This window comes from Euwallacea fornicatus, chromosome 29 (genome assembly GCF_040115645.1).
Source record: "Euwallacea fornicatus isolate EFF26 chromosome 29, ASM4011564v1, whole genome shotgun sequence".
Classification (NCBI taxonomy): Eukaryota; Metazoa; Arthropoda; class Insecta; order Coleoptera; family Curculionidae; genus Euwallacea; species Euwallacea fornicatus.
Genome location: NC_089569.1, coordinates 1874071 through 1900882, shown reverse-complemented (window position 1 = coordinate 1900882; position 26812 = coordinate 1874071). Strand labels below are relative to the sequence as shown.

General features: G+C 36.9%; 8 protein-coding genes across 18 annotated transcripts; 5 read left to right on the top strand and 3 right to left on the bottom strand.

Annotated features, from left to right (window-relative positions):
- Positions 1-91: 91 nt before the first annotated feature.
- On the bottom strand, positions 92-1247 carry LOC136347557 (vesicle transport protein GOT1B). 2 transcript variants are annotated; one of them, XM_066297641.1, is made up of 5 exons: positions 1107-1247; positions 840-931; positions 602-780; positions 469-550; positions 92-332 (listed from the first exon to the last, which is right to left on the bottom strand). In XM_066297641.1, the coding sequence occupies exons 1-5, from the start codon at positions 1129-1131 to the stop codon at positions 288-290; spliced, it is 423 nt and encodes a 140-aa protein (XP_066153738.1). In that variant the 5' UTR covers positions 1132-1247; the 3' UTR covers positions 92-287. The 2 variants fall into 2 exon arrangements, with proteins under 2 accessions (XP_066153738.1, XP_066153740.1); XM_066297643.1 differs by having other exon boundaries at positions 92-328.
- On the bottom strand, positions 1107-3159 carry LOC136347550 (ELMO domain-containing protein 2). Its single transcript, XM_066297632.1, has 3 exons — positions 2598-3159; positions 2318-2539; positions 1107-2270 (listed from the first exon to the last, which is right to left on the bottom strand). Exons 1-3 carry the CDS (start codon positions 2848-2850, stop codon positions 1810-1812), a joined length of 936 nt encoding a protein of 311 aa, XP_066153729.1. The 5' UTR covers positions 2851-3159; the 3' UTR covers positions 1107-1809.
- Positions 3160-3234: 75 nt separating this feature from the next.
- On the top strand, positions 3235-5150 carry not (non-stop). The gene has a single exon (XM_066297629.1). The coding sequence runs from the start codon at positions 3391-3393 to the stop codon at positions 4822-4824; it is 1434 nt and encodes a 477-aa protein (XP_066153726.1). The 5' UTR covers positions 3235-3390; the 3' UTR covers positions 4825-5150.
- Positions 5151-5811: 661 nt separating this feature from the next.
- Positions 5812-9982, top strand: LOC136347552 (platelet-activating factor acetylhydrolase IB subunit alpha1-like). 2 transcript variants are annotated; one of them, XM_066297635.1, is made up of 5 exons: positions 5812-6078; positions 6494-6583; positions 9091-9239; positions 9294-9477; positions 9535-9982. In XM_066297635.1, exons 2-5 carry the CDS (start codon positions 6518-6520, stop codon positions 9817-9819), a joined length of 684 nt encoding a protein of 227 aa, XP_066153732.1. In that variant the 5' UTR covers positions 5812-6078; positions 6494-6517; the 3' UTR covers positions 9820-9982. The 2 variants fall into 2 exon arrangements, with proteins under 2 accessions (XP_066153732.1, XP_066153733.1); XM_066297636.1 differs by lacking the exon at positions 5812-6078 and adding an exon at positions 6085-6175.
- Positions 9983-9990: 8 nt separating this feature from the next.
- On the top strand, positions 9991-13571 carry LOC136347545 (uncharacterized). 6 transcript variants are annotated; one of them, XM_066297625.1, is made up of 11 exons: positions 9991-10109; positions 10720-10818; positions 10875-11055; positions 11130-11867; positions 11928-12072; positions 12231-12375; positions 12431-12539; positions 12590-12810; positions 12862-12976; positions 13156-13308; positions 13398-13571. In XM_066297625.1, exons 1-11 carry the CDS (start codon positions 10107-10109, stop codon positions 13499-13501), a joined length of 2013 nt encoding a protein of 670 aa, XP_066153722.1. In that variant the 5' UTR covers positions 9991-10106; the 3' UTR covers positions 13502-13571. The 6 variants fall into 6 exon arrangements, 5 of the variants coding, with proteins under 5 accessions (XP_066153722.1, XP_066153721.1, XP_066153723.1 ...); XM_066297624.1 differs by having other exon boundaries at positions 10050-10109; positions 10441-10818; XM_066297626.1 differs by having other exon boundaries at positions 10106-10652.
- Positions 13572-14300: 729 nt separating this feature from the next.
- Positions 14301-24183, top strand: LOC136347576 (anoctamin-4). Of its 3 annotated transcripts, none has more exons than XM_066297689.1 (23): positions 14301-14746; positions 15119-15390; positions 15770-15946; positions 18851-18985; positions 19040-19216; positions 19270-19415; positions 19468-19567; positions 19623-19730; positions 19784-19989; positions 20174-20340; positions 20392-20487; positions 20623-20744; positions 20797-20961; positions 21014-21157; positions 21214-21383; positions 21436-21575; positions 21632-21837; positions 21887-21992; positions 22941-23018; positions 23489-23586; positions 23634-23693; positions 23744-23885; positions 24004-24183. In XM_066297689.1, the coding sequence occupies exons 1-23, from the start codon at positions 14632-14634 to the stop codon at positions 24126-24128; spliced, it is 3255 nt and encodes a 1084-aa protein (XP_066153786.1). In that variant the 5' UTR covers positions 14301-14631; the 3' UTR covers positions 24129-24183. The 3 variants fall into 3 exon arrangements, with proteins under 3 accessions (XP_066153786.1, XP_066153785.1, XP_066153787.1); XM_066297688.1 differs by having other exon boundaries at positions 14305-14746; positions 23744-23948; XM_066297690.1 differs by lacking the exons at positions 14301-14746; positions 15119-15390 and adding an exon at positions 15601-15714 and having other exon boundaries at positions 23744-23948.
- Positions 24110-25866, bottom strand: LOC136347584 (purine nucleoside phosphorylase-like). Of its 2 annotated transcripts, none has more exons than XM_066297704.1 (5): positions 25728-25866; positions 25142-25236; positions 24923-25084; positions 24480-24863; positions 24110-24412 (listed from the first exon to the last, which is right to left on the bottom strand). In XM_066297704.1, exons 1-5 carry the CDS (start codon positions 25754-25756, stop codon positions 24201-24203), a joined length of 882 nt encoding a protein of 293 aa, XP_066153801.1. In that variant the 5' UTR covers positions 25757-25866; the 3' UTR covers positions 24110-24200. The 2 variants fall into 2 exon arrangements, with proteins under 2 accessions (XP_066153801.1, XP_066153802.1); XM_066297705.1 differs by lacking the exon at positions 25728-25866 and adding an exon at positions 25292-25589.
- A 6-nt stretch (positions 25867-25872) lies between these two features.
- LOC136347587 (cytochrome c oxidase subunit 5A, mitochondrial-like) lies at positions 25873-26622 on the top strand. The gene has a single exon (XM_066297707.1). It carries the CDS (start codon positions 25977-25979, stop codon positions 26436-26438), a length of 462 nt encoding a protein of 153 aa, XP_066153804.1. The 5' UTR covers positions 25873-25976; the 3' UTR covers positions 26439-26622.
- Positions 26623-26812: the final 190 nt, after the last annotated feature.

The following is a 26812-nucleotide window of genomic DNA, read 5'->3' as shown; positions in this document are numbered from 1 at the left end:
GGGAGCTTGAACCATAGTTCAAGAAGGGCGCGGTTGCCATACTTGACTACATTCCAACAATTTTATTAACTTTATAATGATAAAATCTAAATTTTCTTCCGGAAAAACGTTTAATTTGTACTGTTCCATTTAATACACTCAAAAAATATATTTACAAATCGAAAATTCTTATAAATTGACAAATTTTTTGCATCGATTTTACAAAAGAAATAAATACACAACACCTCTGTACACAACATCCATATCCTGGTTACATCTATACAGTAGTTATTTCTTAGTATTTTGGGCTAGACTCGCGTCCGCTGGGGGTCTACTGCCAATCTATCAACTATCTGAAACATTGGAAAAGATAATTCAAAATATATTTGAAATGAGATTTATTTTGATTCAAGTCAAATGACTGTACAGTAATTGCTACTTTCCTATAGTCATTTGACTCAAATTAAGGATTCATTTTCAGATTTTTACCTTACTAATACCAGGCATATTCAAGATTGTTCCTAATATTGGCACTCGTCTCAGGAAATTTATCGCTACTGGGAAAAAACCACTGCAAACATTTTTTTTAGACAGGATAATTTTGGTTCTGAATTTGACCTACCTAAACAACAAAAAGAACCCATATCCCTCAAAAATCATTCCAACTAAAGGCCATCCCAATAAGACAATTATAATTCCGCCAAAAAAAGCTATACTGCCTCTGATTTTATGTCTTTGGAAAAAAAACCTAAAGGTTCTTTCTCTGCCAATAACTGCTGCCAATCCAGCAATAAAAAGGATCTGGTGAAAATTTTACATTTTGTCAGTTTTTCTAGTGCATCATTTGAGTTAATACTTACATTTCCCAAAGCCAATAAACTTTTGTCAAATAACATTAACATTCCTAAGAAAAGGAAGAACATTCCAAATCCTGCAAGACCCACACCTATTTCTGAAATAAAAAATCATTATATGTTTTAGAAAAACTTTTCATAAACTAATTACAGGTCAAAAATTGTAGTTTTCATCAGCATCATGACCATTTTTTTTTTATTGATATGAGACCAAGAGACCAAAAAAAATGTGTTAACTGATTGATTGTATTAATTTTAATATACTTCACTTACTTTGAGTATCTGTTACCTCGAACATGGTTTTTAAAGTCCTAAATTCAAGGAATATGAGAAATTAATCCTAATTTATGGAATGTTTTTATTGTTTTTTAAGGTAAGTATAACCTTATTTCTATGCTCCACGTCACAGTTCCTGCCAGTTTTTTTTTTATGTGGTCTAGTAATTTGTATTGAAAAGAAATTTATACTTATTTATAACGAATCATATTTTCTTTAGGAGTTGCAATTACTAAACATATTTGAAAATACTGCAAAACTCGAGAAATAAAACATTTAAAAAACCACAAGATATGATTGATTATTCATGATCTGTCAGTCACATTGACAATCCCATTTTAAAAAATATATATAGCTGCATTGGTGGACCTGCAAATATGGCAACCCCGAGAACTTTCAACGACCTGGCGGATCCACCATTTTCAATATATTTCATAACTTTAAAATTTTCTTTTACGAACTTATCATAAGATGGGTAGAATAAAGGAGGCTTTCTTTCCTTAATAAAAAAATATACATTACACTCCAAAAAATTCTCACAACAAACATACATTTAACTATTTTGAGCTTGAATACTTCCAGTATACATACTCCAGGTCTACATTACACATTACAGAAATGAAATAAATACTGTCAAAAACATTTAAAGGAACAATGTGCTTAACAAAACTAAGCATTGACTAGTTTTTCCTCCACAGGCTTAGACATTGTCCACCTTCAAGGCAATTTTAAACTGCATGCATGGATTCTCTAAGAGCACTCGGATTTTCTTTTCAAACCTCTCTTTAACACTAGAAAATTCCATTATATTCTTAGGTTTGGATTCCAACCAAAATCTATCAAATTCGTAAAATAAATAGCTATAAAAAGAGTGAAACAATCTTATGGTGGGAACACTTCTGGATATGTTGTAAAAATAGGTTTTTGCACTTCCATCTCGTAGTAACATCCACGCCATTGAGGTCAAATTAATGCCAACTATTGCAAAGCAATATCCATTAATTGGATGCATAGAGTGGGATAAAACATGTTGGGCTGGGGCACGATATTCTGTGGAAAAGAAAAGCAGGTTTTCAAGACCCAGCATTCCCATTCCTCGGAAATCTGTTTTAGGGTCTTCTCCTTGGAAACCTATGTCTTGCCACTGTTTGCTGATTCTTCCTAATATTAAATTAATTTATGATGGTTTCACCTAATACAAATCTCACCCTCAAGTGTTTCATGTGGCATTAAATTTTCCCACAAATCATACAACTTTCTCTCATGCTCAAAATCATCACTGTCAAAGGCAATTTGTCTAAGCTGCTCTACTTCTGCCACCAACTGACGATAGCCCCATATCTGCTCTACACATTTTCCAAATGAAGTAAGAAACTGATGATGGATTTTAGGATTAATTTTTTTCACCAACAGAACTGTGCTTATTGTACCTAAAAAATACATCAAAATGTAACTTTATTTATCAAATAAAATATCGCAAAAATAAACCTTTTAAAACTTCTCTTTCATTCTGTATAAACATTCTATTATCTGCAGTATCATTCAACTGACTAACTAGCTGCTGAATTTGTCTGGTTCGGGAGAGATTCAATGATTGCTCAACACCTTTGACTCGTGGGGCTCCACTAATCTTACCATAGCAGATGCGCTGCAACTCGCAAAGGCCCGTGGTTTTACGCAAAAACCACTTGATAAAGGGGCGCACAAAACAGGTAAATAGCCACCAAATGGATAAGTTCATGATAAAATAATTAATTGAGTCCTATAGTGGTTATAATTCTAAACATTTGAGGGTGTTGAGGATTTTCTGACAGGAATGACTGTAAAAGTACTGATTGTGCTGTGTATTTTCAAATATTTTTAATTCTTTTAATCTAAAATATCCTGAATAATATAGCGGGAATATCTACAATTACAACAAACCAGAATGTAAACAAACAAAGTACAAATAAATATTTGACATGACATATGCTACGTTGCAACCTTTACTAAAAACTAAAAAGTAGTTTTTTTTTTAATTTGCTCGATAAAGTAAAAGAGATAGACAAAGATAGACAAATATTTCACGTAATTCCATTAACCCTTCCATTGTTGCCGTACTTCTATATATATGTCAGTAGCCGAACTGCTTTGTTATTATTGTTTTTTATATTCTCATGTTTAAGTCTACATAGAGCTAAACTAAATAAAAAATAAACTCGAAAAAATTGGATTTAAAGTAGAATTTAGCGCTGGCATCACATTTATCTTAGAATCGCACTAATCAAGAGACAACCGCCCAATGGCAGCTAAGGGCTGTGAACATTTCCAAACATTCAAAGAAGAAATGTCTAACATGCAAAACTTGGAATTCATCCATTCAGTATTTGTGGTGAGCACCAATTCCATGTACAAGCAAATGCGTTTGTGCAATGCCTATTGTCACACTTGCAAAAGCCGGGGACCCTTCATTCATGTGTGTTTAGACTGTGTTTTCTTTGGGTGTATTGAACACATTCGAGATCACATGAAACAGAAGGAGCATCATTTATCACTGGAAATCCACTATGGACAACTACATTGTTCTGGTTGTGGGGATTATATCTATGATGCTGATTTTGATAGTATTGCATTTAAGAACAGAATGCAGTGCCATACTTTTAAGAAATGGCTGTTTGAATGCATTTCTTGGGATCCTACAGATGAAGAGAGGCAGCTGTTGACAAGCAGGACTAAAAAGGTGTGCATTACACCTGAGACTTCTATAGGACTGAGAGGTTTGATTAATTTAGGATCAACTTGTTTCATGAATTGCATTGTGCAGGCCCTCATGCATACCCCCTTACTACGGGATTATTTCCTAACTGAACACCATTATTGCAAGTGGGTGCATGGTGCTTGTCTAGTATGTGCAGTTTCTAAACTATTTCAAGAATTTTATAATGGAGAAAAGGCACCTTTAGCACTTCATGACTTGTTGCATTTGACATGGACTCAAGCTCCTCATTTGTGTGGACATAAACAGCATGATGCACATGAGTTTTTTATGGCTGCATTAGATTTGTTGCACAAACATTACTCAGAGTCTATGTCACAGCAAAACCACAATAACACTAGCAAATGCCCTTGTATTATTCATCAAATATTCACTGGAGGGCTGCAAAGCGATGTTGTTTGTCAAAATTGTAAGGGAGTCTCTACAACTACAGATCCTACATGGGACTTTGCTCTAGACCTTGGTTCTGTGACTGAAGGAGGACGTTCTCCTTGCTCTTTAATGGATTGCTTGGAGAGTTTCACCAAAGCAGAACATTTAGGTAGGGAAAAAATCATGTGTGAGAATTGTGGTTCCAAGCAAGAGAGCACCAAACAACTGACCATAAAAACGCTCCCTATAGTTGCTACTTTCCACTTAAAGAGATTTTCAAACTCAAATGCAGATATTAAAATTGCCACTGCCATTTCTTTTCCCGATATGATAGACATGAGCCCTTTTATGAGTAAAAGAGGCAATGCTGGGCCTTTTCCCTCAGATAATAGATACTCCCTATTTGCAGTTATAAACCATTCAGGGAATTCTGCAAATGAGGGTCACTATATAGCGTTTGTGCGCCAACACTATGACTATTGGTATAAGTGTAATGACGAGATTATTACCTGTGTTAATTTAAAAGATGTATTAGCTTCTGAGGGGTATATCTTGTTTTACCATAAACAGGTACTTGCCTATGACTGAATTTGTGTTAGTAAATGTGATCTTTAGGCCTGGTGTTTCAAGCTCCTGGTAATTTTGCCAGCAAGACAATTTCTATGGAAATAGAAAAATTGAATAATGTTCTGCTTGTTTCTGTGTAAATTATCTGGCTAAATGAAATATGTGAAAACTGTAATTTAGAATGTAATTTGTTTAGTAAGTGGGCAGTTGTATCAGATAATAATTAGTAAATTGTAATCTCCGCGCCAACCACATGCAGGGAGTATAACTATTTAATTAATTTATTGAGTTTTCTATGTCGATTTTTGTTTTATACTTTATATTAATACAATTTGTTCAAGATATTATTGGAGAAAATTTCATTAACCACCTGGTTTATATTTCATTATTGAAGAACCATTTAAACCACAATGACAGATTGAGACACCAATTTATTCCAATTGGAGCTGGACGATGCGGGTGTGAATTTCGGACCTGGTCGTTCCAAGAATTTCAGTCAATGTCTAGAAGTTAGAAATTCTACCAAGATGTCGCGAATACGTAGTATTTAATCTATGAAAATTTCCCTTAATATACCTTGCGCATAGAAAATTATCAATCAATTTTACACGGATTCATACTATCTGAATCAGAAAATGTATGCTGCACCTAAAATTGTCATGACTAAATAAACTATAGCTGGATCCATCTTCAATATGCCATAAACATCGATAACTGCTAGTCAAAAAAGTATAAAAACGATTCGTTGTCTCCATATAAACCTAGTAACTCGTAAATGTTAATTAATCGTTCGCAAGGTGACAACACTGCTAATAATTATGTCAAGAGGGTTAGCGACTGAACCTGATATCTTTATCTTATTCTATACACTAAACAAAGACACAGGATACTTAAGTTCACGTGGAGCTGTGTTTTCTTACGATACGGTTTGACATGGTTTAAAATATGGTATTTTTATGTGAAGTTATGACATCATATAAGACTGTTTTTTTAACCGTTTTCAAAAGCACCAAGTGTTTAAACCACTTTAGAGCAAAATTAAACAGTTAACTCAATGTGTCATTTTCAAAATTCCGCGTTTTAATGGAATGGAACCATGACCTTGTTGATTGGATGTGGTTTCATGTGGTTCTAAAAAAACAACTTTAGTCCTTGCTTTAACGTGCTAACGGCAACGCTGCAGAGTTGAAGCGAAGAAACAAAACAAAAACGCTAAAAAAAATTTAAACGTTTTTTGAAGAGAGAAGTAAGGTTTTGTGAAGAGTAAAATCAAAGGTGAGGAATTATTGATGTATAGAAAATATTCAGATCTATACTAGATTAGACTCAATACTTCTAGTAGTTCTCGATTGCCAGGTTTACGGTTTTTCAAGTAAATATTATTTTTTAATGAAAAAAAAAATTTAAGACACTGTTTTTCAAACTCTTGGTAACTTGAAGAGCTAGATAATTTCCATGGAAACAAGGAAATCTGAGCGGAGCATTAGCCAGTTTCTCAGTTGCAAAGTAAATTATCTTGCTAAGTTACCAGGAGTTTAAAATACTGGGATTACTTAAAGTGAATGTCACCTGATTGAGGGCTCTTAAACTGCCCTGTAAGATTTATTGTCATAAGAATCGCTGCTGCTCCTATGGAATTAATAATATACAATAATAAACTCATCATGGTATACATATTTTTACATTGCAGGCTATTTGTTCATCCATTTGAGAAATGAATCCCTGCATAATTCCAACACCCGCTCAAGATGTTGTTGGAGATGGAAGGTGGATGTCCATGGTAAGTGAGATTAAATTACATGCAAATCAATCAGTTGTTACTGCACTATTTAACATTATAATATTAATGTTTGTTCTAGTTGTTTTAGTATTAGTATCGATCAAATAGATCTAAATATGGTAAATAGAAAATGTGTCTCACAGTTTGAGGACCAGACCTCTGATGAGTTATTGTGCACCAAAATACCTTGAAAGTATCTTAAAAACATCTCAAAATGTGCATCTTTTCAGTACTTCAAAATTCCTAAAAAAAAACTCCAAATACCTCTAGTATTTACACCAAAATGCTTCAGATATCTGCATCTACCTGTTCAAGATTAACCTCAGTTCTACTTAATTTGCCCCTCATGTGTTACAAAAATCATAAGGAATGTTAGATTGCTGCTATTGTGACAGCAGTGGACGTCAAAATTTAAAAGAGTCTAAGGTGATTCAGCTTAAGTCATGATGTAACAAGTTTGTCTGAGTGGCTTGATAGACACTTGTGACTGTTTCAGATTTCACTCATAAAACCACAACGGACACCACTGCCTGGTAATATTTTGTTGTGTGTCATGCTGCCTGAACTCAGAAAATTGCAAATGTGTAAGATTCGTGATATCTACCATAACTTAACCTAATACATACAGAGTGGGTTTCTTAAAGTTATAAATTGCCAATGTCTTGAACATTATACCGGCAATGGAAAAATCCAAAAATACATGTATCATGATATTGTTGGGGAAGATATTAGAGGGTATGATGAACTTGCCACCTTTTATCAAGTAAACAACAGCCATCCTAAGCCATTTTTTTAATAGCTCAGGCATTGGTGCAACATATCTTCGAATAGTATTTTCAACAAGCTTGTCAATAACCCTAAAGTTTCTGGAATTCCTCCCCTATATGTACCTGACAATGTCTAAATTGCAAAATACATGAGTAACACCTAGGCGTAGAATTAAACGATTATCAATAAGAGATAAGTAATAAAACTAATAATACATTCAAAATTCTATTGTAATTAAATGAAAACGTAAAATTTACCTCTCAATATTAACAATTTTTTATAACAGGCGTTCGAAATGTTGTCTGTTATTTTCCATGCGATCGTAGCAGCAATATTCACGTTCTTGACACACATTCTTATCAAATCATTAATAATAATGTTAAATTAAAAAATTAGATATCTTTTATCAGTATTTATGAATGTTGTTCTACACAGTAAACCGTCGAATCCTGTTTATTGTACGAATATCTTTTCGTGCCGCTTGTAGTAAATTTTCAATCGAAACCTGGTTTATTCAATTGCGGAACGGGTAAAAATCGTTTTTCTTTATGATGCTGAGAAATTTTATCTTTCACTCACCATAGAAATATTTCGTCAATAACATCCTGGAATGAACATTAATCCCTTCAACGTTAGGAAATAAATATAAAAATTTGATAAATCTGGTTCTGTGGCCAATAAAAAAAAGGAATCGACCTAAGATATTAGATGAGCGTACTCAAATTGAAATTCTTGGAAAATTTTCCCAAAACCTATCATTGTGCATCCTTCAAGCATCAATTTTAACTGGACTACTACAACGTTGGTCGGAAAAGTTCAAAAATCACACAAATTTTGCCCAACAAAATTCAACTTTTTCGGAAATTTAATGAAGATAATCCAGACCGATGAATTGAATATTGCGAGGTGAATTTCTTGAATATTACAAACTTTGATTATTAACCAGCCCCGATTGCTACTGCTAAACGTTTGCTTCAGCGATGAGTTAACATTTTACTTGAACGGTTCTTTCAATAGATAAAATTGTTCAATCTGGGGTAATTCAAACATTCGTGTTATGAGAGAAGGAAGCACTTAATATGCACAAAAACTGAACGTTTGGGCCAGGATCCTTGGAGATGCTATCATAGCACTTTTGTTTATTGATGGTAATTTGAATGGTGTAATCCCACCCTGTATATGTTCTTATACCTGACTTAAACAAACAATTAACATATAGAGCTCTATTCTTACTGTGACGGTATTTGAGGCAACTGGAGCCCTGTAAATAAACTTTATTTTTTTTATTTACATTACCGTGCCGCAAAAGACACTCGATCTAAAAGTTATGAAGAAATGATAGGAAGCGCAACCATGTCAATTTGTGCCTGCTTCTGTCCATTGGCAGGCACAGGTGTCTGTTAATTTACTTGAAGACGGCCCTTCATAGATCGCCTAATAGTGGGTCTGGCATTGAATGCGTTAATGAGCCACCAATCAAATAAGACAGTCGGTTGGTATGCAGGCATTGTGTCCTTAGAGCTTTAAAAAAAGCTTTCTGTATTATATCAATATTTGTCTCAGCGGAAACGGCGAATAAAGCACTTGAACCTCGAATTATTTAATTTACTTGATGAGGGCAGGTCAAACTAATTTTCTTGTCATGGAATAAGCGCTGATGTTATACTTTAAGGCACCATTCGGCTTTTAAATTATTCTTCTTTTTTACCAATTTTTTCTTTAATTATCTACGTTTTTAGCACAACAGGTACGTGCAACAGGCCAAGACCAGTGAACCAGAAGTGGTCCTAATCGGCGACAGTATAATTCAACAATTGCAGTTCAGCTCTCTGTGGACTGAAAAACTCAGCTCTTTGCATTGCTTAAATTTCGGTATTGGGGGCGACAGGTATTATTAGACATGAAATCTTTGTAAGTTAGAGCAGTCTTTTGTGTTATTTAGGGTGGAAAATGTGCTCTGGAGAATTAAAAACGAGGAATTCGATTTCCATTCCATAGTGAAGGCTGTTGTTCTTTTCGTGGGGACTAATAACACTGATTGCACCCCTCATGAGATTTTCGAGGGTATTTTGGAGATTGTTAAAGAAATAAAGCAGCGTTTAAGGAATGTTATTATCGTTATTCCTGTGAGGTTCTTTTATTAAGTAAATTTCTACAAAAGACTTAATAAAAAATCATTTTAGACGTTACTTCCAAGAGGTCAATTCCCGAATCCTTACAGGGAACGAAACGATCACGTCAATACATTCCTAGTAGACAAATTTTCAAACGAAGCTAATAAGGATGATCTCACAGAGAGCGTATACGTGGTCAAAATCCATGAAAATATAGTGGAAAACGACCAGACTATAAGCCACCATATAATGCATGACTATTTGCATTTAACAAACAACGGGTATACCAGGACCTTTGGGAAGGTGTACGAGAAACTATGTGAATTGCTCAAAGTGGAGGTTGATGTCGCCTGATTGAGGGCCCTCCAACTGTCTTTATAAGATATATTTAATAAGAATTGCGGCAGCTCCTATGGAGTTAATAATATACAATAATAAGCTTTGAAAATACGTGATCTGAAGATAATATAAGAAAATTGTTGAATTATATTTTTAATAAAGTTTTGCTATAAATTGGTTTAGAACAAGAGAAGAATACGTCAATAAAGAAGTCTCCCACACTTGCCCTATAAACCCTTGTGGGTGATTAGCTAACCTCTGGAAATTTGTATAAGCTTGCGTAAAGGATTTTTCAATTATTCATGGTAAGAAATGTCAGAAACATGACTTCTTTGTTTTTGTCCCACACGTTACTATCTGCAACTTATAGGTCATTTTATTCTGTAGGAATTCGTTAAGTCTCAAAAGCAGTCAGTGCATGTAATTGGAGTTAGAAGAAGAAATACTTTAGTTTGTTTTCTTCACAGCTGACACAAGGAAATAATTAGAAAGTGCAAAAATGCACTTAATCAAGTTTTGATAAATGATTGTGTTCCATGCCAGTTGCTTCGCAGATGACCTTAAGCAGTAGATCTGCCCAGATTTAGAGCATAATACAAGAAGTCATGCTCTAGTAACTAAATAATTCAATCCTAGAGAATTTTTGCACATAATTCAGTTATTCTTTCCAATCGGTTTCGTGCTGCTTTTAAGGAATACGAAGACTACTTTTACTGAAGATATTTTCCCAGCAATTTCACACAAAAATTGTCGTTACACCCAAGAGAATTCCTCGGTCTTTGAGATCAAATTTATTAAGTTAACACAATTAGAGAAGGCACCAAACTACCCATAACGCGCTTGGCCTTGTATGTTACCAATATGTTTCTTGTTCTGATCGTTGCAAATGTATTATTTTTTTGCGTTGAGTTTCAGGTATTTTGCTCGAATTATAATATGGATCCTCTTTATTTTGATTACGATTATTCATCACCAAAAGTATACCGAAAACCTATTGACGATTCAGTTGTAAAGGTAAGTCACATGCAGTTCTGGAAAACTGGTTCGTAAAAATGGAAATATCATTTCAGGCGAAAAACGTGGAATTAAAGCCTCGTCCCTTGAGTCACCATCAATTCTTGACTTCAAAGCTTCCATCACAGAGAATAATAAGATCAAGAAAAGACGAACTGCACTTTCCTAATATCGAACATCTATTCTCTTCTTCCGAGGGACATATCAGCAGGCCCAACTCAGAAGAATTGAGTGAAGGTACATTTCGTTATAAACGTACTTATAACTAAGTGCTACTTAATATTAAATGTTTCAAAATATTATTTGCTTAGATAAACGGACAAAACCTGCTTCAATCAGCGATGAGACTCAAAGCTTAATAATCCCCGACTCGGAAAACTACGGCAGTTTCTATTTACCTCCAGAGTTAAATTACGATTTTCAATCTGAGGCTAAGAGACCTACCTTCTGGACTATGACGCACAACAATTTCACCTCGTTTAGAGACTCATCTAAGATCCGAAGACCTTCATACATAGCCCATGTTCAAAAAATTGATTTACCAAAAAAGTACCAAGAACCTCATCGATTCAGTGGAGTCTCCACAACTACAACTGTTAAAGTTCAAGAAAGTGCAGATGCTGATAGGTACCAGGAGGTCGATTTAGTGCCAGTATTGAAGAAAACCCCAGACACAAAGAAACGTATAAACCAGATGATGAAGAAGTATTTATCAAGTTTGTTGGTGGGAAAGTATGGTTTTAACACTAACGCCAAAAAGCGCAAAATCTATAAGAATTCTTCAGTTAACTTGAAAGGGCCAAAACAAGATCTTCAGGAATTTAAATTTCTCAACGCGGATATGTTATGGGATCTGAAAAACAAGACTATATGGAAGATAAAGCAGTTTTTCAGTCTATTTACTGTAGTTAAATTTAATAATACTGAGTGTAACGCCACGAATTGGGCTGGGACATGGCAGGGAGTTTGTCTTACCACGACAGAATGCACCCAGTGGAGTGGAATAGGCATGGGTGATTGCGCTAGCGGTTATGGAGTCTGTTGTGTGTGTAAGTATGTTTTATGTATATTAGAGATATGTGTTTTTTCACTAAAATTGCTTCGTTTAGTTCGGGGTAGCTGCGGTGATTCATCCAGTAGAAACTGCTCCTACTTTAAAAGCCCCAATTACCCTGATTTTTATCCTTCAAATGGCGGAACAGTGGTTCCTACTACAACAGCAGTACCCACGACGTTTCCAACACCGGATCCCAGGTATCACATAAAATTATCCAAATCAGAAAACAGCTCTTACATGTTGACAAAATTGATCACGTTTAAAAGGCGCTCTACGTTTCACGACACATACAATGTTGCCATCTTCTAAAAATTATTGTTTTGTAAAGAATTTTGTCTTAAAATTTTCAATTCAGGAAGAAATGGTATCACTACAACGTGAATAGATATCAAATTGGTGAATCCAGACAAACAAACAACGACACCACTCCTTGCCGTTTCGATGTGTACAAAACAAGCTCCAATGTTCAACAAATCAGAATCGATTTTATTGATTTGGATGTACGTGAATAGTTTGATCTTAATTTCTTCAAATTTTTTCAATGATATTCTGCAGTTAGCAAGCCCTACCAATGGAACATGTGTCGACGAAATGCTGGTCATTTCGGGACAAAACGCTAACGATCAAATCCCGATTATTTGCGGCTATAACACAGGCCAACACGGTGGGTTGAGACCTTGAATTAAATTCTCTGTGAAAAAATTATTTCTGTAGTTTATGTGGATGTCTCTGAGTTGAATGGTCCGCTTCAAATCATGGTTCTTTCGACATCTGGTGCTAGGAAAAGGTTCAAAATAAAAGTCTGTCAGTATACAGATTCTTGCGGCACCTCCCAAAGCAATTGCCTGCAGTATTACACTGGAGTTAGAGGGGTTATTCAGAGCTTTAACTACGATCAAGCAGCTGTATTTAATAGGAGCTCTCCAGGCTATTTTGTAAGTTCCTTGTTAGTATTTTTTATTGATACAGTTCCGGATTCATCCTAGAACGCCCTGAACTACGCGATATGTATTAGACGCGAAGCGGGATACTGTTCCATTACTTTCTCGAATGTGGCAAATAGACAAACTTATCCGTTTCAGATGGTGAATAGGTTGCCAAGTAAGTGGGTACTGAAAACTACGTTAGAATTGATCTGTATTTCATTTTTAGCTGCAATTGAATCTTTATACCACATTTTTCTTGTTTTTCTTTAAAATTTTCTTGGTTTTGGTGTCGGTGGTAGTGAATTCTTGTATCATAGCTTCTGTAGTTTTAGTGATACATAAGGAAGTTTTCAGGCGGAGACCTTACAGTCCCCTCAGGCCAGGCAGGGGTGGACGTTTTGAATTGTCCTGACGACTACATCGTCATAGATGGTACCCGGCTTTGTGGCGATAGGTTTAACGATGGTTCCACTGTTTCGGACTTCACAATGGATGCTTCAGTAGTTGGTAAATGACCATGTAAACTCTCATAAGATGTTCTCGCGCCGCCACGGGGTTTTGGATATATATATTTTTTACATGTAGTAACCTTTCAGATACGAGCACTGGGCCCATAGTAATCAACGTTAGAACTAATGCCAACGTTACCGGTCTGGGATTTAAGTTGTTTTACGTACAGAATGTTTGCTCCGCCAGTTAGATTGAAATTAAAATATATATAATTATAGTAGCAGTGAATGTTTCATTTTTAACTGGTTTGTTTGATAAAGTTTTTTTATTGATCATAAGTGGCCTTAATAGTTTTTCCTATTTTTCCTAATAAAGGAAGTCACGCACATACGCGTTAAAATGACAACACTGCGAAGTTCTTTCGTGTGAAAATTACCACGACTGCACATCGCACGACATCGCCAACCGTAATCAGCGTTGCCGCATGTTTTAATTTTTCTTCGAGGTTTTCAGATTGTTTTGCTTTAATTAGAAATGGACTTTTCTGTTTCATTGAAAAACGGTTTAAATGTAACAAAGTTTTAAATTCGTCCTTTAAGTAATTGTCGCAATGCTTAGAAATATGAGTACCTATTAAAAAATTATATGTGGGAAAACAAGCACGTTTCCACCTAGGGATGTCCGAAGACTTCTGTCTAAAGTGGGGTCGTTGAAATAAAATATTCACGTCCTATGTAAAGTCCACGTGTGTGGGTAGTCGACATTTTCCTTGTTGAAGATTATTAAATACCTAGACATCATGAAATATTCCGAAATCTTCGATGTAGGAAACAATGCCTGATTCTATCAGGAAAGTGGTTTTTCAATTTATTCTAGAACAAAAGTTATTTTAGTCCATTTGACTGCCCCATAGACCGGATTCGTGAGTGGTGATGTCCTATCGCCTATCTTTATACGCAAATGTAGGTTAAAAATCGATTTACATTTGTTGATATTAGCGTTTCTATGGCGTTTCATTAATTATAAATTTTGCCGTTTAAGTAGGTTGGAAGACCTCTATCGAGGTATTAAATTGAAGCTGATCAGTTCAAGTTGAAATTCGGTTGTGAGCGATAGCACCTCGATGAGACATGTCCGCCTTTACGTCACACACATTTAGGGCAAGATAGAGCCAGTTACCCTAGAGCGCTCTATTGTGATCTACCAATTTTTTCTCACGACGGAGTATTTTCCTAAGTTTCTGCCAATCAGTTTGGTTGAGTAATTATGTCGTTTCTTGTGCAGTGTCACGGGGCTTTTTCTAGCGGATTTCGAGACAGTAATTAATTGTTTAAGCGCTCGCAGATTTATCTGAAAAAGTTTTATTTGAAAGTTCTACATATGACTTTGCTGAAAATCAAAAGTGTGCAGCAGGGTAAAATGGATTATAATAATCAAAATGGGAAGGATTTGAGTCAAATGTTCATTGAAAACGAGACACTACCGGTATCATCAAGTAAGTTCGCTCCTAGAGAGAAAAAAAATTGAGTTGAATGTCTCGATGTTTGTGATCGTATAATTATGGAACACCCGGTATTTCTGGTCATCAGAGCAACCTTAATGAGAGCAAGACATCCAGCTTGGGTGGGTTGTTTGTGCCTTAAGCTTTTTTTGTCATCGTTAGTAGTTGTTTGTGTAGAGGGAAAGTTGCTGCTGCGAGGATATTAATAAATTCCTTAACGTTTAATACATATTTAATTACGCAGATAAATTGATTCGTACATTAGGAGGACAACAAATAATCGATATCAACGTTACCTCTCTCCCGACAGAAATTCTCGCGTAGTCGTTTTCAATGGCAGACATCTCAACTTCTTCTCTTTTCCAGCATCCTCGAGGCGTCCAAGCAACGACAGCATCAAAAGCATCAACCTCCCTCTCGATCACCACACTCTGATAAGAAAGCTCACCCCCCACCCTCATCCAAACACCCCGAATGTCGACTTCTGCGAAAACACCACCAAAACCAGGTCCAAATCCTTGGTGAACATCCCCCGAAGAACTAGGAGCCCCTGCAAGGACAGTTTGGACAATATAGAAGAGAGCCCCAAGTATTCTGCGTATCGCAGAGGGTCGTGGCAGCACGAAAACGTGGAAAAGGTTAGAGAGAAGCGAAGTCGTAAATCACTTAATTTGAAACTCCCCTTTCTTCGAAGTTAAAGAAATAATTAATAGTCACGTTTATGGCGCAAGTAATTATAGTACAACAAAGCCAATAGAAACAAATTGGACTCGTTTCGGTCAAAATAATAATGGCAATCGTTTCGTGTATGAACGGTAAATATAGCTGAGCATTTAATTTATTGATACGTGGTAGCCTCTAAAAATACGCCCCCGTAAAGGTTATTAATATTTCAAAGGGATTTATTCGTGTGGGAACCCTTAAACTGACATTGTAAGATTTGAGTCGTTGCATGAATGGAGGTATACTTAATTAACAGCCAATCAATCGATCGCCTAAAGTTTTCGTGGGTTTTAGCCTAAATCATCGAAAGTCCTCTCGATAAAAGATGCATTTGGAGCTCATTTGGACAATGAGGAACAGATGGCGTTGCCCGGAACTCCTCTCCCTTCTTTGGTGCCGAATTTCGAGGGGGACGAGGTGAGTACCACCACCGAAGCGCCACCTCCCACGCCGCCGGCAGAAAAAACTCAGGTTAGTATGTGATTTCTTTGAATATTTGAGTCTGTCGGGATTCCAAGGGGTTTGCGTATACCGATCGGATACGGGGGTAACGCAACGCGCGTCTGTGCCGACAAGGAAACTGGCCTTAGGCACAGAGTACAAGATGATACTTTTTACTGATTTATTTAAATGCTTGCACAGTCTGTACTGTCCACTCGCGAGCCACCAACCTCCTTTTACCATGAACCCCAGTCGTGAATCTCTTGGGATTCCCCTTTTTCTTTTCCAAGCTAAAGGCTTTTTGATATTCCCGCCCCCGTCAATTGTCACACGTGTGTCACTTGTCGGTGCGGGTTCTCGGAGTGGACGGCTCTCGAGCGGATGGTGCACCACAAGTCTTTCTTCTCGGACGTTTGTCTCGTGCCGCAACTTGGAAGTTATTTGAAAAAATAATCGAATCTCGCGTTCTTATCTACAGAGAGGCACAAGAGGTTTCCGCAGCTTTTAAAAGCACTTCAACGGCGTCAAAATACCGCACAAACTACTAAATTAACAATTAACTGATGATAACGTTCATTAAATCGATATCGGTAATATTCAACACAAAAAAATGATGCATGTACAAATCAAAATATGGCTGCATAAAAAGTGACTCAGTGTGGTGCACATGCTGGCTCAGGCCGTCACTGAGGCTGGAAACTAGCTGCGATTACTTTTGTAGCGGTGGTTTTCTGTCGGACCATCTGTAGCAGCTAGCGACAATTTTAACTGTTGTGAATCGGTTCTACCGAGAAAATCTTCTTGTGGGTGAAGAGCACCTTCCTTTGTAAACTCGGCGAGAATTCACCAGTCGCGTCGCCTTCATTGCTTTGTTGAGGAAATGGTTGCGAGCGATTTTGTAATTCCGCAGAGTCTCGGCTCGTTTTTATAATGTTGCGGGTGCTTTCACGGCTGCCGTTTTGCGCCGTTAATAAGCCCCGAAGTATCCCTCTCACCACAGTACCTATAACTGCAATTATCCTGTTTTCCCATTCTCCACTTATATATCCTGAAAATGGCGTGTCCATTGGTTGCCTGCGTAAGCAAGAAGTTGGTATCTGGGTCTTTTTCACATCAGACATGAACGTCTGAGATAAAAGTTTTGTACCATCTATCTTATCTCTCCCATTTGTCTAAGGTAGTTTTTCATACATTACTTTTCTTCTTTCAACGGACATCGTGCACTTTAACCCTCTTTTTGGCTCACAAACACAGCGGGGCTAACTCCGTGGCGGCTCTGACTGATGATGTTGATGACGTTTTCGTGGTTTTGTGTCCCGTAATCGAAAGGCTCAACCTCCTTTCTACAACCTCTAGAATATTTCTGTACTCTGCATAATCCCGGGTCTAGTTCCACGCCGGTGCCCCGTGGAGTATTGAGGATAATACGCAGTTTGCGGTGCGTCTACGCTTACCAGACTTTTGACCATTCAGTTTCAGGATGGTTCTTGTGAGACTTCTTCTAACATTATGAGGCTTTGCCTTCACGATACGCCTCTTCATCTTCAGGTCTTTTTCTAGATGTACTCTAAAGTAATTTGTAAATCCCCGCTAGGCCATTTCCATCCCTGGAATGCACTTCGTCGAATCCTTCATTTTCCTTCTTCGTGCCGTCCTCAGAATTTCCTTTTCGGAAGTCGCATCCCTTAGCCCCAACTCGGACTCCACGATGGTAATTACTCTGTTCACCGTCTGGGTGGAAACTGTCTCCAGAGTTTCCGTGTTTTTTACTCGAATCGAGATCACCGGCGTAAGTCATCAATTGCACACCTTTCTCGTTGCCGTTTCGCGTAGTTTAAGCTTCGTTTTAACAGAGTTTCGGACAGAATGAGAAGGAGTTGCTACCGAGCTCGTTCGCCATTTTGCGCGGTGAACCTTTGGGATTCGGAGTTCTAATAGTTTTACATTGTACCACTCGTCCAGCTACCAGCAATCCCTTCCGTCGCTTTGCAGCGTTTTACCGCATCGTAGCCCATTCACTTGTTGAAACCAATGCTGAGAACAATGTCGGCCGTCTTCATTCTCTTCTTCTGTAATTCAACTGTAACGATACATTTATCTTTGCAAGGCACGAAGTTAGAGCAAGTGAAACCAAGCATGTCGCTAGTTCGCAACGTAGACTCAAATTATACGCAGAACTCCATAAAGTCATCAAAAATAACCAGATTTATCAATACCATTGCTAAGAACTTCTCAAAGTGATAATACGGAGACTTTTCTTTTACCCTGTAGTATTTGTTTTTTCTATTCACAACGTAACGTTGGCTCCCTCCGCTACGGCCCTGGCCAAGCTACTGTTTTTTTATGTTTATGCAAAACGGCTTTGCTTCGCGGAGACCTATGAAAATAATCCTCCTTGCCGACGTGGAAGTCCCCAGGACCTCATGCTTGACGCCCCTGAGTTTTTGATAGTTAAAACAAATCAAGATTCTCGAAATTTTGGATGGTTAGCAATTTTTGTTAATTAATTTCAATAATTACAGGAGGGACTCTTTGAACGACGCTCCCGGGACTCTTCTCAATTTTAACCGAATTTTTTTCTCTTTGAATTTTTGAATTTCGAAGGAGTTGATATGATATATAATGATAAATTTATTACTGCACCTTACGTTTAAGCGAGATTCAAGTAAGAGTTTTTATTACTAGCAACAAAATATTGATCGGCTATTTCCGTCATTTGATATTTATGAGAAAATTACAGTTCAAAACGAGATAATACAGAATGCAATTTTAATATTATTTGCGGCAAAATTGATTTTCCATGAATAGAGCAAATCAAGCGAGTCGCTCAATTTATTGAAAAATATTCGTTAAAACTGCCATATTTTTATATAATTTTGTAACGTAATTATTCATTTTCTCACTAGGATTTAACATAGGTTTGCTCCCTTTCAGAACTTGAATCCTGACAGTTTATTCTTCCGGGATGGTCGTAGAAAAATCGACATGGTGCTTGTATATGAAGAAGAGGAGCTTGGGGTCATGACTGAGGCAGAGGCCAAAAGACGAGATCACAGAAAAGTTTTTCAGGTGCTTAATTAAGTTGACAGAAAGCCTGAGGTATCTAACTCTTAGTTCCACTAGGAGAATCTAGTAAAAGAAGGTTTGGAGCTGGAATTGGAGCACAAGGACTTGTCCTTCGATGGCAAAACTTGGTTCCTAAAAATTCACCTTCCATGGAAGACGACAACCCGCTATGCGGCCCTTATGGGGCTGAAATTGCCCGTCAAGAGATTTATTACCATTTCGGTCAAGGCTTGGGTAAAGTCTCAAATTCCGTAGCTACTATTCTCTGGACACATTTCGGTTTTTAGGATGATAAAAAGGATCAAAACAAGGGCCTCACAGTAGGGCAAAGGTGGCAAAAATCCTGGAAGGAGTTGTTCGAATATGACCACGACTTAATTCCCAAAGAGCCGTCGTTTTATGACGCTACTGAAGGGAGAGATAGAGAGGAGCAGTAGGTTTATCTTAGGGATGTAACAGTTAAGATATTTAACGGAAATTATTAGATTTGTAGTGAAAGATAGGGCGACGAACTATTCAAGTGCGCAGCGCAGCTTAATAGTAATGCAAATTTTGCTTAGGGCCAAATTTGACGACACTGATAAGGCACGTATAAAGGACCTGAAAAAGGGTTTGATACGAGTTTTTGTATTTGCTGCAGGTTGGAATAAGAAGACTGATAAATAATAGCACATTTTTATCTTGTTTTCCACTTCACGAGGGGAGATGGGACCAAGTAGAAAGCGATGGTAGTGTATTGCATCGCAGGGTAAGTATCATTTAATCCTAGCTTTGAAACTCATAATTAGTGCTTTTCCACAGCTACTTTACCTGGAATGGGCGAATTTCGGAAAGATGATAAAGCGCCAGCCCTTAAACCTAATAAGAAAATACTTCGGAGACAAAATAGGTCTCTATTTCTGCTGGCTGGGCTTCTACACAAAAATGTTGATCTCTCCAGCCATCGTGGGAACTTTGTGTTTCATGTACGGCTTGTTCACCATGGACGGCCCAGACAATACCGCCACGTAAGCCCCCATAATGAGCTAAAACACTAGTTTTGTCCCTTACTACATGTTTTTATAGTGTGTGTTTAATAGCACCTCCGGTTTCTGCACCAGTGTGTCCGTGTTGTGCAATTTTAAGCTCAAAAAAGGTGTGTTTAATAACGTGATAATTAGGTACTTTGTATTAAATATGAAGGTATTTTAGGCACGAGATTTGCGATCCTAAGGGTTCCGGCAACATCACCTTGTGTCCCCTATGTGACAAGGCTTGCTCTTATACTAAATTGGTAGATAGTTGTAAATTCGCTAAGCTTACGTACTTGTTTGACAATCCGGCGACAGTGTTCTTTTCTATATTTATGAGTTTATGGGGTAAGATTGCAGATAAAACGCTTAATATTGGTGTTAGAGAAACTATTTTAGCTACGGTTTTTTTGGAGCTGTGGAGAAGGAAACAGAGCGTGATTCAGTGGGAATGGGACCTGCAGGGCACTGAACAAGATGAAGAACCCAGGCCAGGTTAGTTCAGGTTATTAGAACTATAGTTAATTGAGTTACATTGATGCGAAAACGTAATTCAATTACTTTCCAAGTGTTACTGAGCTAGTACTTGCATGTAGGTAATTTTGTGCACAATTTTAATATTTTTTCAAGAGTTCGAGACAAGTGTCAAGACCTTCAGGACTAATCCAGTTACCAGAGAAAAAGAGCCATATCTTCCCACTTCTCAGAAGGTTTTGCGAATGGTTATAACAGGGAGCGCAGTGTTTTTCATGGTAGATAATATGATTTTTTTAAGAGTACGATAACCTCATGCTTAATTTTTAGCTATTTGTGGTGTTGGGCGCTGTCCTGGGGACAATAATTTATAGACTCTCATTGGTAACAATCATCTATGGAAGTCAGAACTTTTTCCTAAAAAACCACGCCAAAATCGTGACCTCAGTAAGTGCTGCAGTGATCAATCTTATCTTCATCATGTCTCTGACTAGAGTAAGCTTAAAACACTAGTCAAGCAACACCGCACAAATAATGCATTTTTAAGGGCTACCACACACTGGCTATTTATCTGACTAACTTGGAGAGCCCCAGAACGACCACTGAGTACGAAGACTCATATACCTTCAAGATTTTTCTGTTTGAGTTCATTAACTTTTATTCCTCCTTAATCTACATAGCCTTCTTCAAGGCATGTTTAAAGATAAGTAATTAATCGTAAAGTATAGTTCCATGTAATAATTTTAGGGCAGATTCTTTGATTATCCAGGAGACATCACCAGCAGAAAATCCGAATTTTTTCGCGTTAAAGGGGATATTTGCGATCCTGTAGGGTGTTTAAGCGAGCTGTGTATTCAATTGGCCATTATAATGATAGGAAAACAAATCCTTAATAATTTCGTTGAAATAATCAATCCGTACGTTAAGGAATTAATTCTTCATTATGATTTAATCCACGTATTTTTGCAGCAAATTTTATAATTGGTGGCGCTACAGATCTCACAGATCCAACACCAAAGATTTAACCAGGAAACATACTCGATGGGAGGAGGATTATCACCTACAGGATCCAGGAAGGCTCGCCTTGTTTGATGAATATTTGGAAATGAGTATGTTTATTTCAGTTTGATAAGAGTTGACAAGATTTATGAATCGTCTCACCTAGTTCTACAATATGGTTTCATCACTCTCTTCGTGGCAGCTTTCCCTCTTGCTCCGCTTTGCGCTCTTTTGAACAACATTGCAGAGATCCGATTGGACGCTTATAAAATAGTGACGCAAGCAAGGCGTCCTTTGGCAGAAAGGGTGGAAGATATTGGGGCTTGGTATGGGATTCTAAGGGCTATTACCTACGCCGCCATTGTTTCTAATGTATGAGTTTTAATTTAGTTGGTATATTTTTTCATTATGAGTTTTATAGGCTTTTGTGATTGCATATACCAGTGATTTTATTCCCAGGATGGTTTACAAGTATAAGTATTCAACTAACGAAAATTTAGTGGGTTATATCGACAGTTCTTTATCAGGTATTGGTGGTTATTAATTAGCTATTAGGGCAGATAGATCAAAGTGCTGTTCAGTTTACCAGTTATGTAATTTCAATGGAAAACAGTTGCTTGAAATTATTTGACAAAAATATGCTTTTAGTTTTCGAAATAATCATGTTATTCACGGTTACTTCACGTCCATTCAGCTTAATCTAAAATTCACATGAGTTCCAGTTCATTTAAATGAATAATTAACAATTGAACAATAAGGAGGCCATTGTGTAATGACAACGGAAAAGTGTCATAGTTGGGAGGATCTTTTTTTCAAGTCGTAGGAGAGAGCTCTAGGCACCTACTTACTAAAACGCCCCACGTTACCGCTCTCCTTTCACAACAAAAATCCAGCGAAGCATTGTTTCTGGTGGTAGCCTCTTTAATGAGACTTAATCGTAACGGGCAATGCCATTGGGTCAAACTTCACAAATGCAAGGAGACACTCGTGAGAGAATTTCATAGCAGCGAAAAGTATGATCATCCTAAACCGCGGAAAAGAGCTTCTTCTTCTTAAAGTATTCATGTATCATCGTCGTGTCAAGAAATATCAGCCAGTGAAATACACTGGATAGTCAAGATGGAATGAAAGAATCAGACTTAAATAGAGTAATATGATACATTGATTACCATCAATAACAAGCAAAGGCTAAATTGCGGAAGAAGCTGCTCCACGCATGAAATAACAAATAATTCAACTGTGACGTGGGAGGCAAATGGCTGATCCCAGATATCCTCGAATGGGTGACAAAACTGAACGGCGAATTTGTTAAGAATTTTCGTTGATTGCGAAAAAATCTGATTGCATATATCACATACCAAAGGAGAAACACAGCAACACATAAGTTAAATTAGAAAAGTTAACAGGACTTTAATATATTAGCCCTACTCTGCAAAAAATATCGCCCTTGTCTCATGAATTTCATTGATTTTTAGTCTTTAATACCTCTCATTATTTCGAGAATATGGGCCCTGATGATGCCACTGAAAATCCGGAAATATGCCAATATAGAGGTAAGAAATAATTATTTAGGCCACAAGTACAGTAGGTGACTTGTTATACTTGTTATACGAGTTTTTGTACTGACGAGACGACGTCAAGAGCAGAGTCTGGAAACTTTCAACGTCTACTGTAATAATATTTAACAGAAGCATATCGTATATTATTTTATTTCGTACTATCTTGTAATTTATAATTTAAATTTTAGATTAAAACAATTAATGTTTCTTGAAAATATGGCGAAAGGAAAAAAAAAATACAATTTTTGTTTACCAATATTATTTAAGGGTAATCGAATGCAATTAAGTATTTATCGGAAGCTGCCCCAATCAAATTTTTGTGCTGTTTATTTTATATACATTTGACTATCTACAAGTAAAATGCGAATATGCCGGTATTACAAATTAAAAAAATGGTTCATTTAAATAGGACCGTAATTGTGGAATTGTGGTATTTCGAAACATAATTTTTTTTCTCAATTCAGGTTATCGCAATGGTCCCAACGAAACTATCCCCTATGGTCTAAGTCCTCAGTATTGGCACGTATTCGCCGCCAGACTAGCATTTGTCGTCATTTTTGAGGTATTTTTCCACTCAATCGAAATAATCATCTAAAAATAAACTTTTAGCATGTAGTGTTTGCCCTAGTTGGTATAATGCAATATGTAATACCAGACGTCCCCACTGAGGTAAAGTTATCAGAAACTTAAATGCATTATTTTGTACGAATGTTTTGCAGCTAAAAACTCAAATCCAACGCGAAATGCTCCTGGCTAAAGAGGCGAAATTCGAACACGGACTGAACAAAACTGAGTATGATTATGATGATGTTATGAACACAATTAGGGAAAATGATATTAGGAACAACGACTCGAAAGTAGGTCAGTATTCTAGGCACCGAAGTAGTAAATATCACGCAGGCCAAGTCTTAGAGAATGCTAGAGGTAAACCCGCAGAATTCTTACCTGTTTTAGTAATAGTTACGTTGCATGGTTATAGGTATAAGAGGCTCTTGGGCCAGGAGGATCAGCAGGTTGTCGGATGGGCTGGACGCTCATGTGGAAGTGGTAAGCAGAAATAAGAAAAATTCAATTACCACCTCGACTGTATGGGAGAATTCGTAAAATATTGCTTTGTATTATATGCTTTAAAAATACATTTTTCAAACGTTCAACTAAACTTTATTTTTAAAAAATTCACAGCCATTTTTCCCTGCTCTTTTCGACGAACTTGACGACAAAGTCCTGGATTTTTGAGGATTTCAGATCCACAACATCCAGAATATTGACATGATTGGGTTCCTCCACATCATCGTAAGAATCAATGCAACGATTAGTTATGAAACTGAAACCAAATACTGTCATTCCGCAGTGTTTTGCTACTAAAACCTCCGGAACTGTTGACATTCCTAAAAGTACATGAATATATAAAAATATGAGTATATAAAGATGTAATCAAACTCTTCGAGACCCTACCTGCAGCATCAACTCCCAACATTTTCAACACCTTCACTTCTGCAATAGTCTCATAGTTCGGTCCAGCATAAAGCCCATATACTCCTTCGTGGTAATTATCGGAGAAACCTACATCTTTAGCTGCAACCCTCGCGATATCGATAAGTTGCTTATTGTATGCTTTATTCATGGGGAAAAATCGGTCACCAAAGTAGAGGTCGTTCTGACCCCTAAGGGGATGTTGCCCACCGAAAGCCAAAAAGTTGATGTGATCTTTAATCACCATTAAGTCACCAGGTTTGTATTTTGGGTTTACACCACCTGCGGCATTGGTAATGATTAATCCTTTGACTCCTAGGAGCTTCATTACTCTAATTGGGGTTGTGATTTTTTGCAGAGAGTATCCTATAATAAATGAGGTGGTTTTATTTGATTTATATGAAATTTACAAAACACTGCTTTGCCTTCAAAATAGTGAAATCTTCCTTTCATGCACGCAACCGGCACTTTTGAAAGAGTCCCAAAAATGAGCTCTCCTGCGTGTCCTTCCACGGTGCTTTTGGGAAACCCGGGAATATCTTCGTAACTTATCAAAATAGGATCGCTTAAAGTATCTGCCACACTACCTGAAATGAATTTATTCCTTAGGAGCTTATATTTTTACTAATTTTGGGAGAGCATACCTAAACCACTACCACAAATAATGAGTAATACTGGTAAACGTGATAGCTGGGCTTTCAGATAATCTGCAGAGTTTTGTAAGAATTCATGGTTGAATCTAAAAATGAACACAATTCTTAGTTCTTTTTAGATTTAATAGAATTTGCACTTACTCGTTGTGGTTCATTGCGTGAATTTTTAAGCGATTACTATTTAGGTGTAAATAGACACAAAGGCCTGCTTATTACTATTGAAATTTTATTGATTTTGTGTAACGTGATAGTGATGAGATATAATTAATGTTTAATAAGTACTTCAAATAAATTAAAATTATACACTTCATAAAAAGAGTGCTCTTGACCTAGAAAATTCTTAGTTCTTATTTAAAGGAAAATATACGAAGCGTAAGGAAAATATTTGTTGTAAAGCATATTGCTTGATTGAGTTATCAACAATATAAATAGTTTATTATATTACAGAAACTTAAATACTTTTACTGTTGATTTTAGCTGATTAAAAAGACTAATAATATTAATATTAGCATTTCACAGAAAACGATCTCCGTGATAAGGAGAATCACTGAGCGCCTTTAATTTATAAACTTCTTACCTAACGCTTCGGGACCTTAAAAAATTCATGGATTTCTACTTTAACGCCATCTAATATCCAAAGCATGTATTATTTTGTGTCGTACATTGTTGTCTTCTTTTCATACAAACAGTTAAACAAAGACAGACCTTTGAATCCTTTCATCTTGGAAAAATTGTGGTTAGAAACCCATTAGAAAATTTCTGTTCTCGTCCTTACGTAACTCTTCGTCGAAAGTCCACTAAATAACTCCCAAAAGTTGGAATAAAAATGTTCCGTAATGCCGTCTTCAGAGCCCAAGCGCTCATCAAACCCGCTCTCCAGCCTGCAGTATCCAGGAACATCGCCACTACCACTCAGTTTCTGAGCCATCACTCTACTGAAACCGAGGAACAATTCGACCAGAGGTACGAAAAATACTTCAACCAGCCTGATATCGACGGTTGGGATATCAGAGCTGGAATCACTGATCTGTGGGGCCACGATTTGGTGCCTGAGCCCAGGATTGTGTCTGCAGCCCTAAAGGCCTGCCGTAGAGTCAATGATTTTGCATTGGCAGTCAGGATTTTGGAAGCCGTAAAGGACAAGTGCGGCAAAAAAGAGAAGGAAATTTATCCTTGGATTATCCAGGAATTGAGGCCTACACTAAATGAGTTGGGACTTAGCACTCCGGAAGAGTTGGGATATGACAAGCCTGAGCTGTATACTCAGTCCGTGTATGATATCTATTAAAAACTGACAATGTTAGAAAAATGTCTTTGTAGGGTGTAAATTATTTTATTTATTTGATTTTTTATGAATATAAAACAATGTGAATCTCTCTGGGTAATAATCACTCTGTAAGTCATTATAAATTTTATATGTTAAAGCTTTAATTCCTGTAGTTCAGGAGAATAAATAAATAGTAGAGTTTCAAGTTTTCTTAGTTGAAGATATACAATTATTATCTAATAAGCAATGAAGTTAAGCAACGTTTCAAATTTCCCGCCATTACAATCTATCTCAGTAAAGGCGCCATTTTTAATGGCGGCGCAAACATAAGTTATCCCACGATGCAAGCTTCGGCCTCTCCTCCCTCATTCTATCTTTCTCTAGAGTATGCTTTT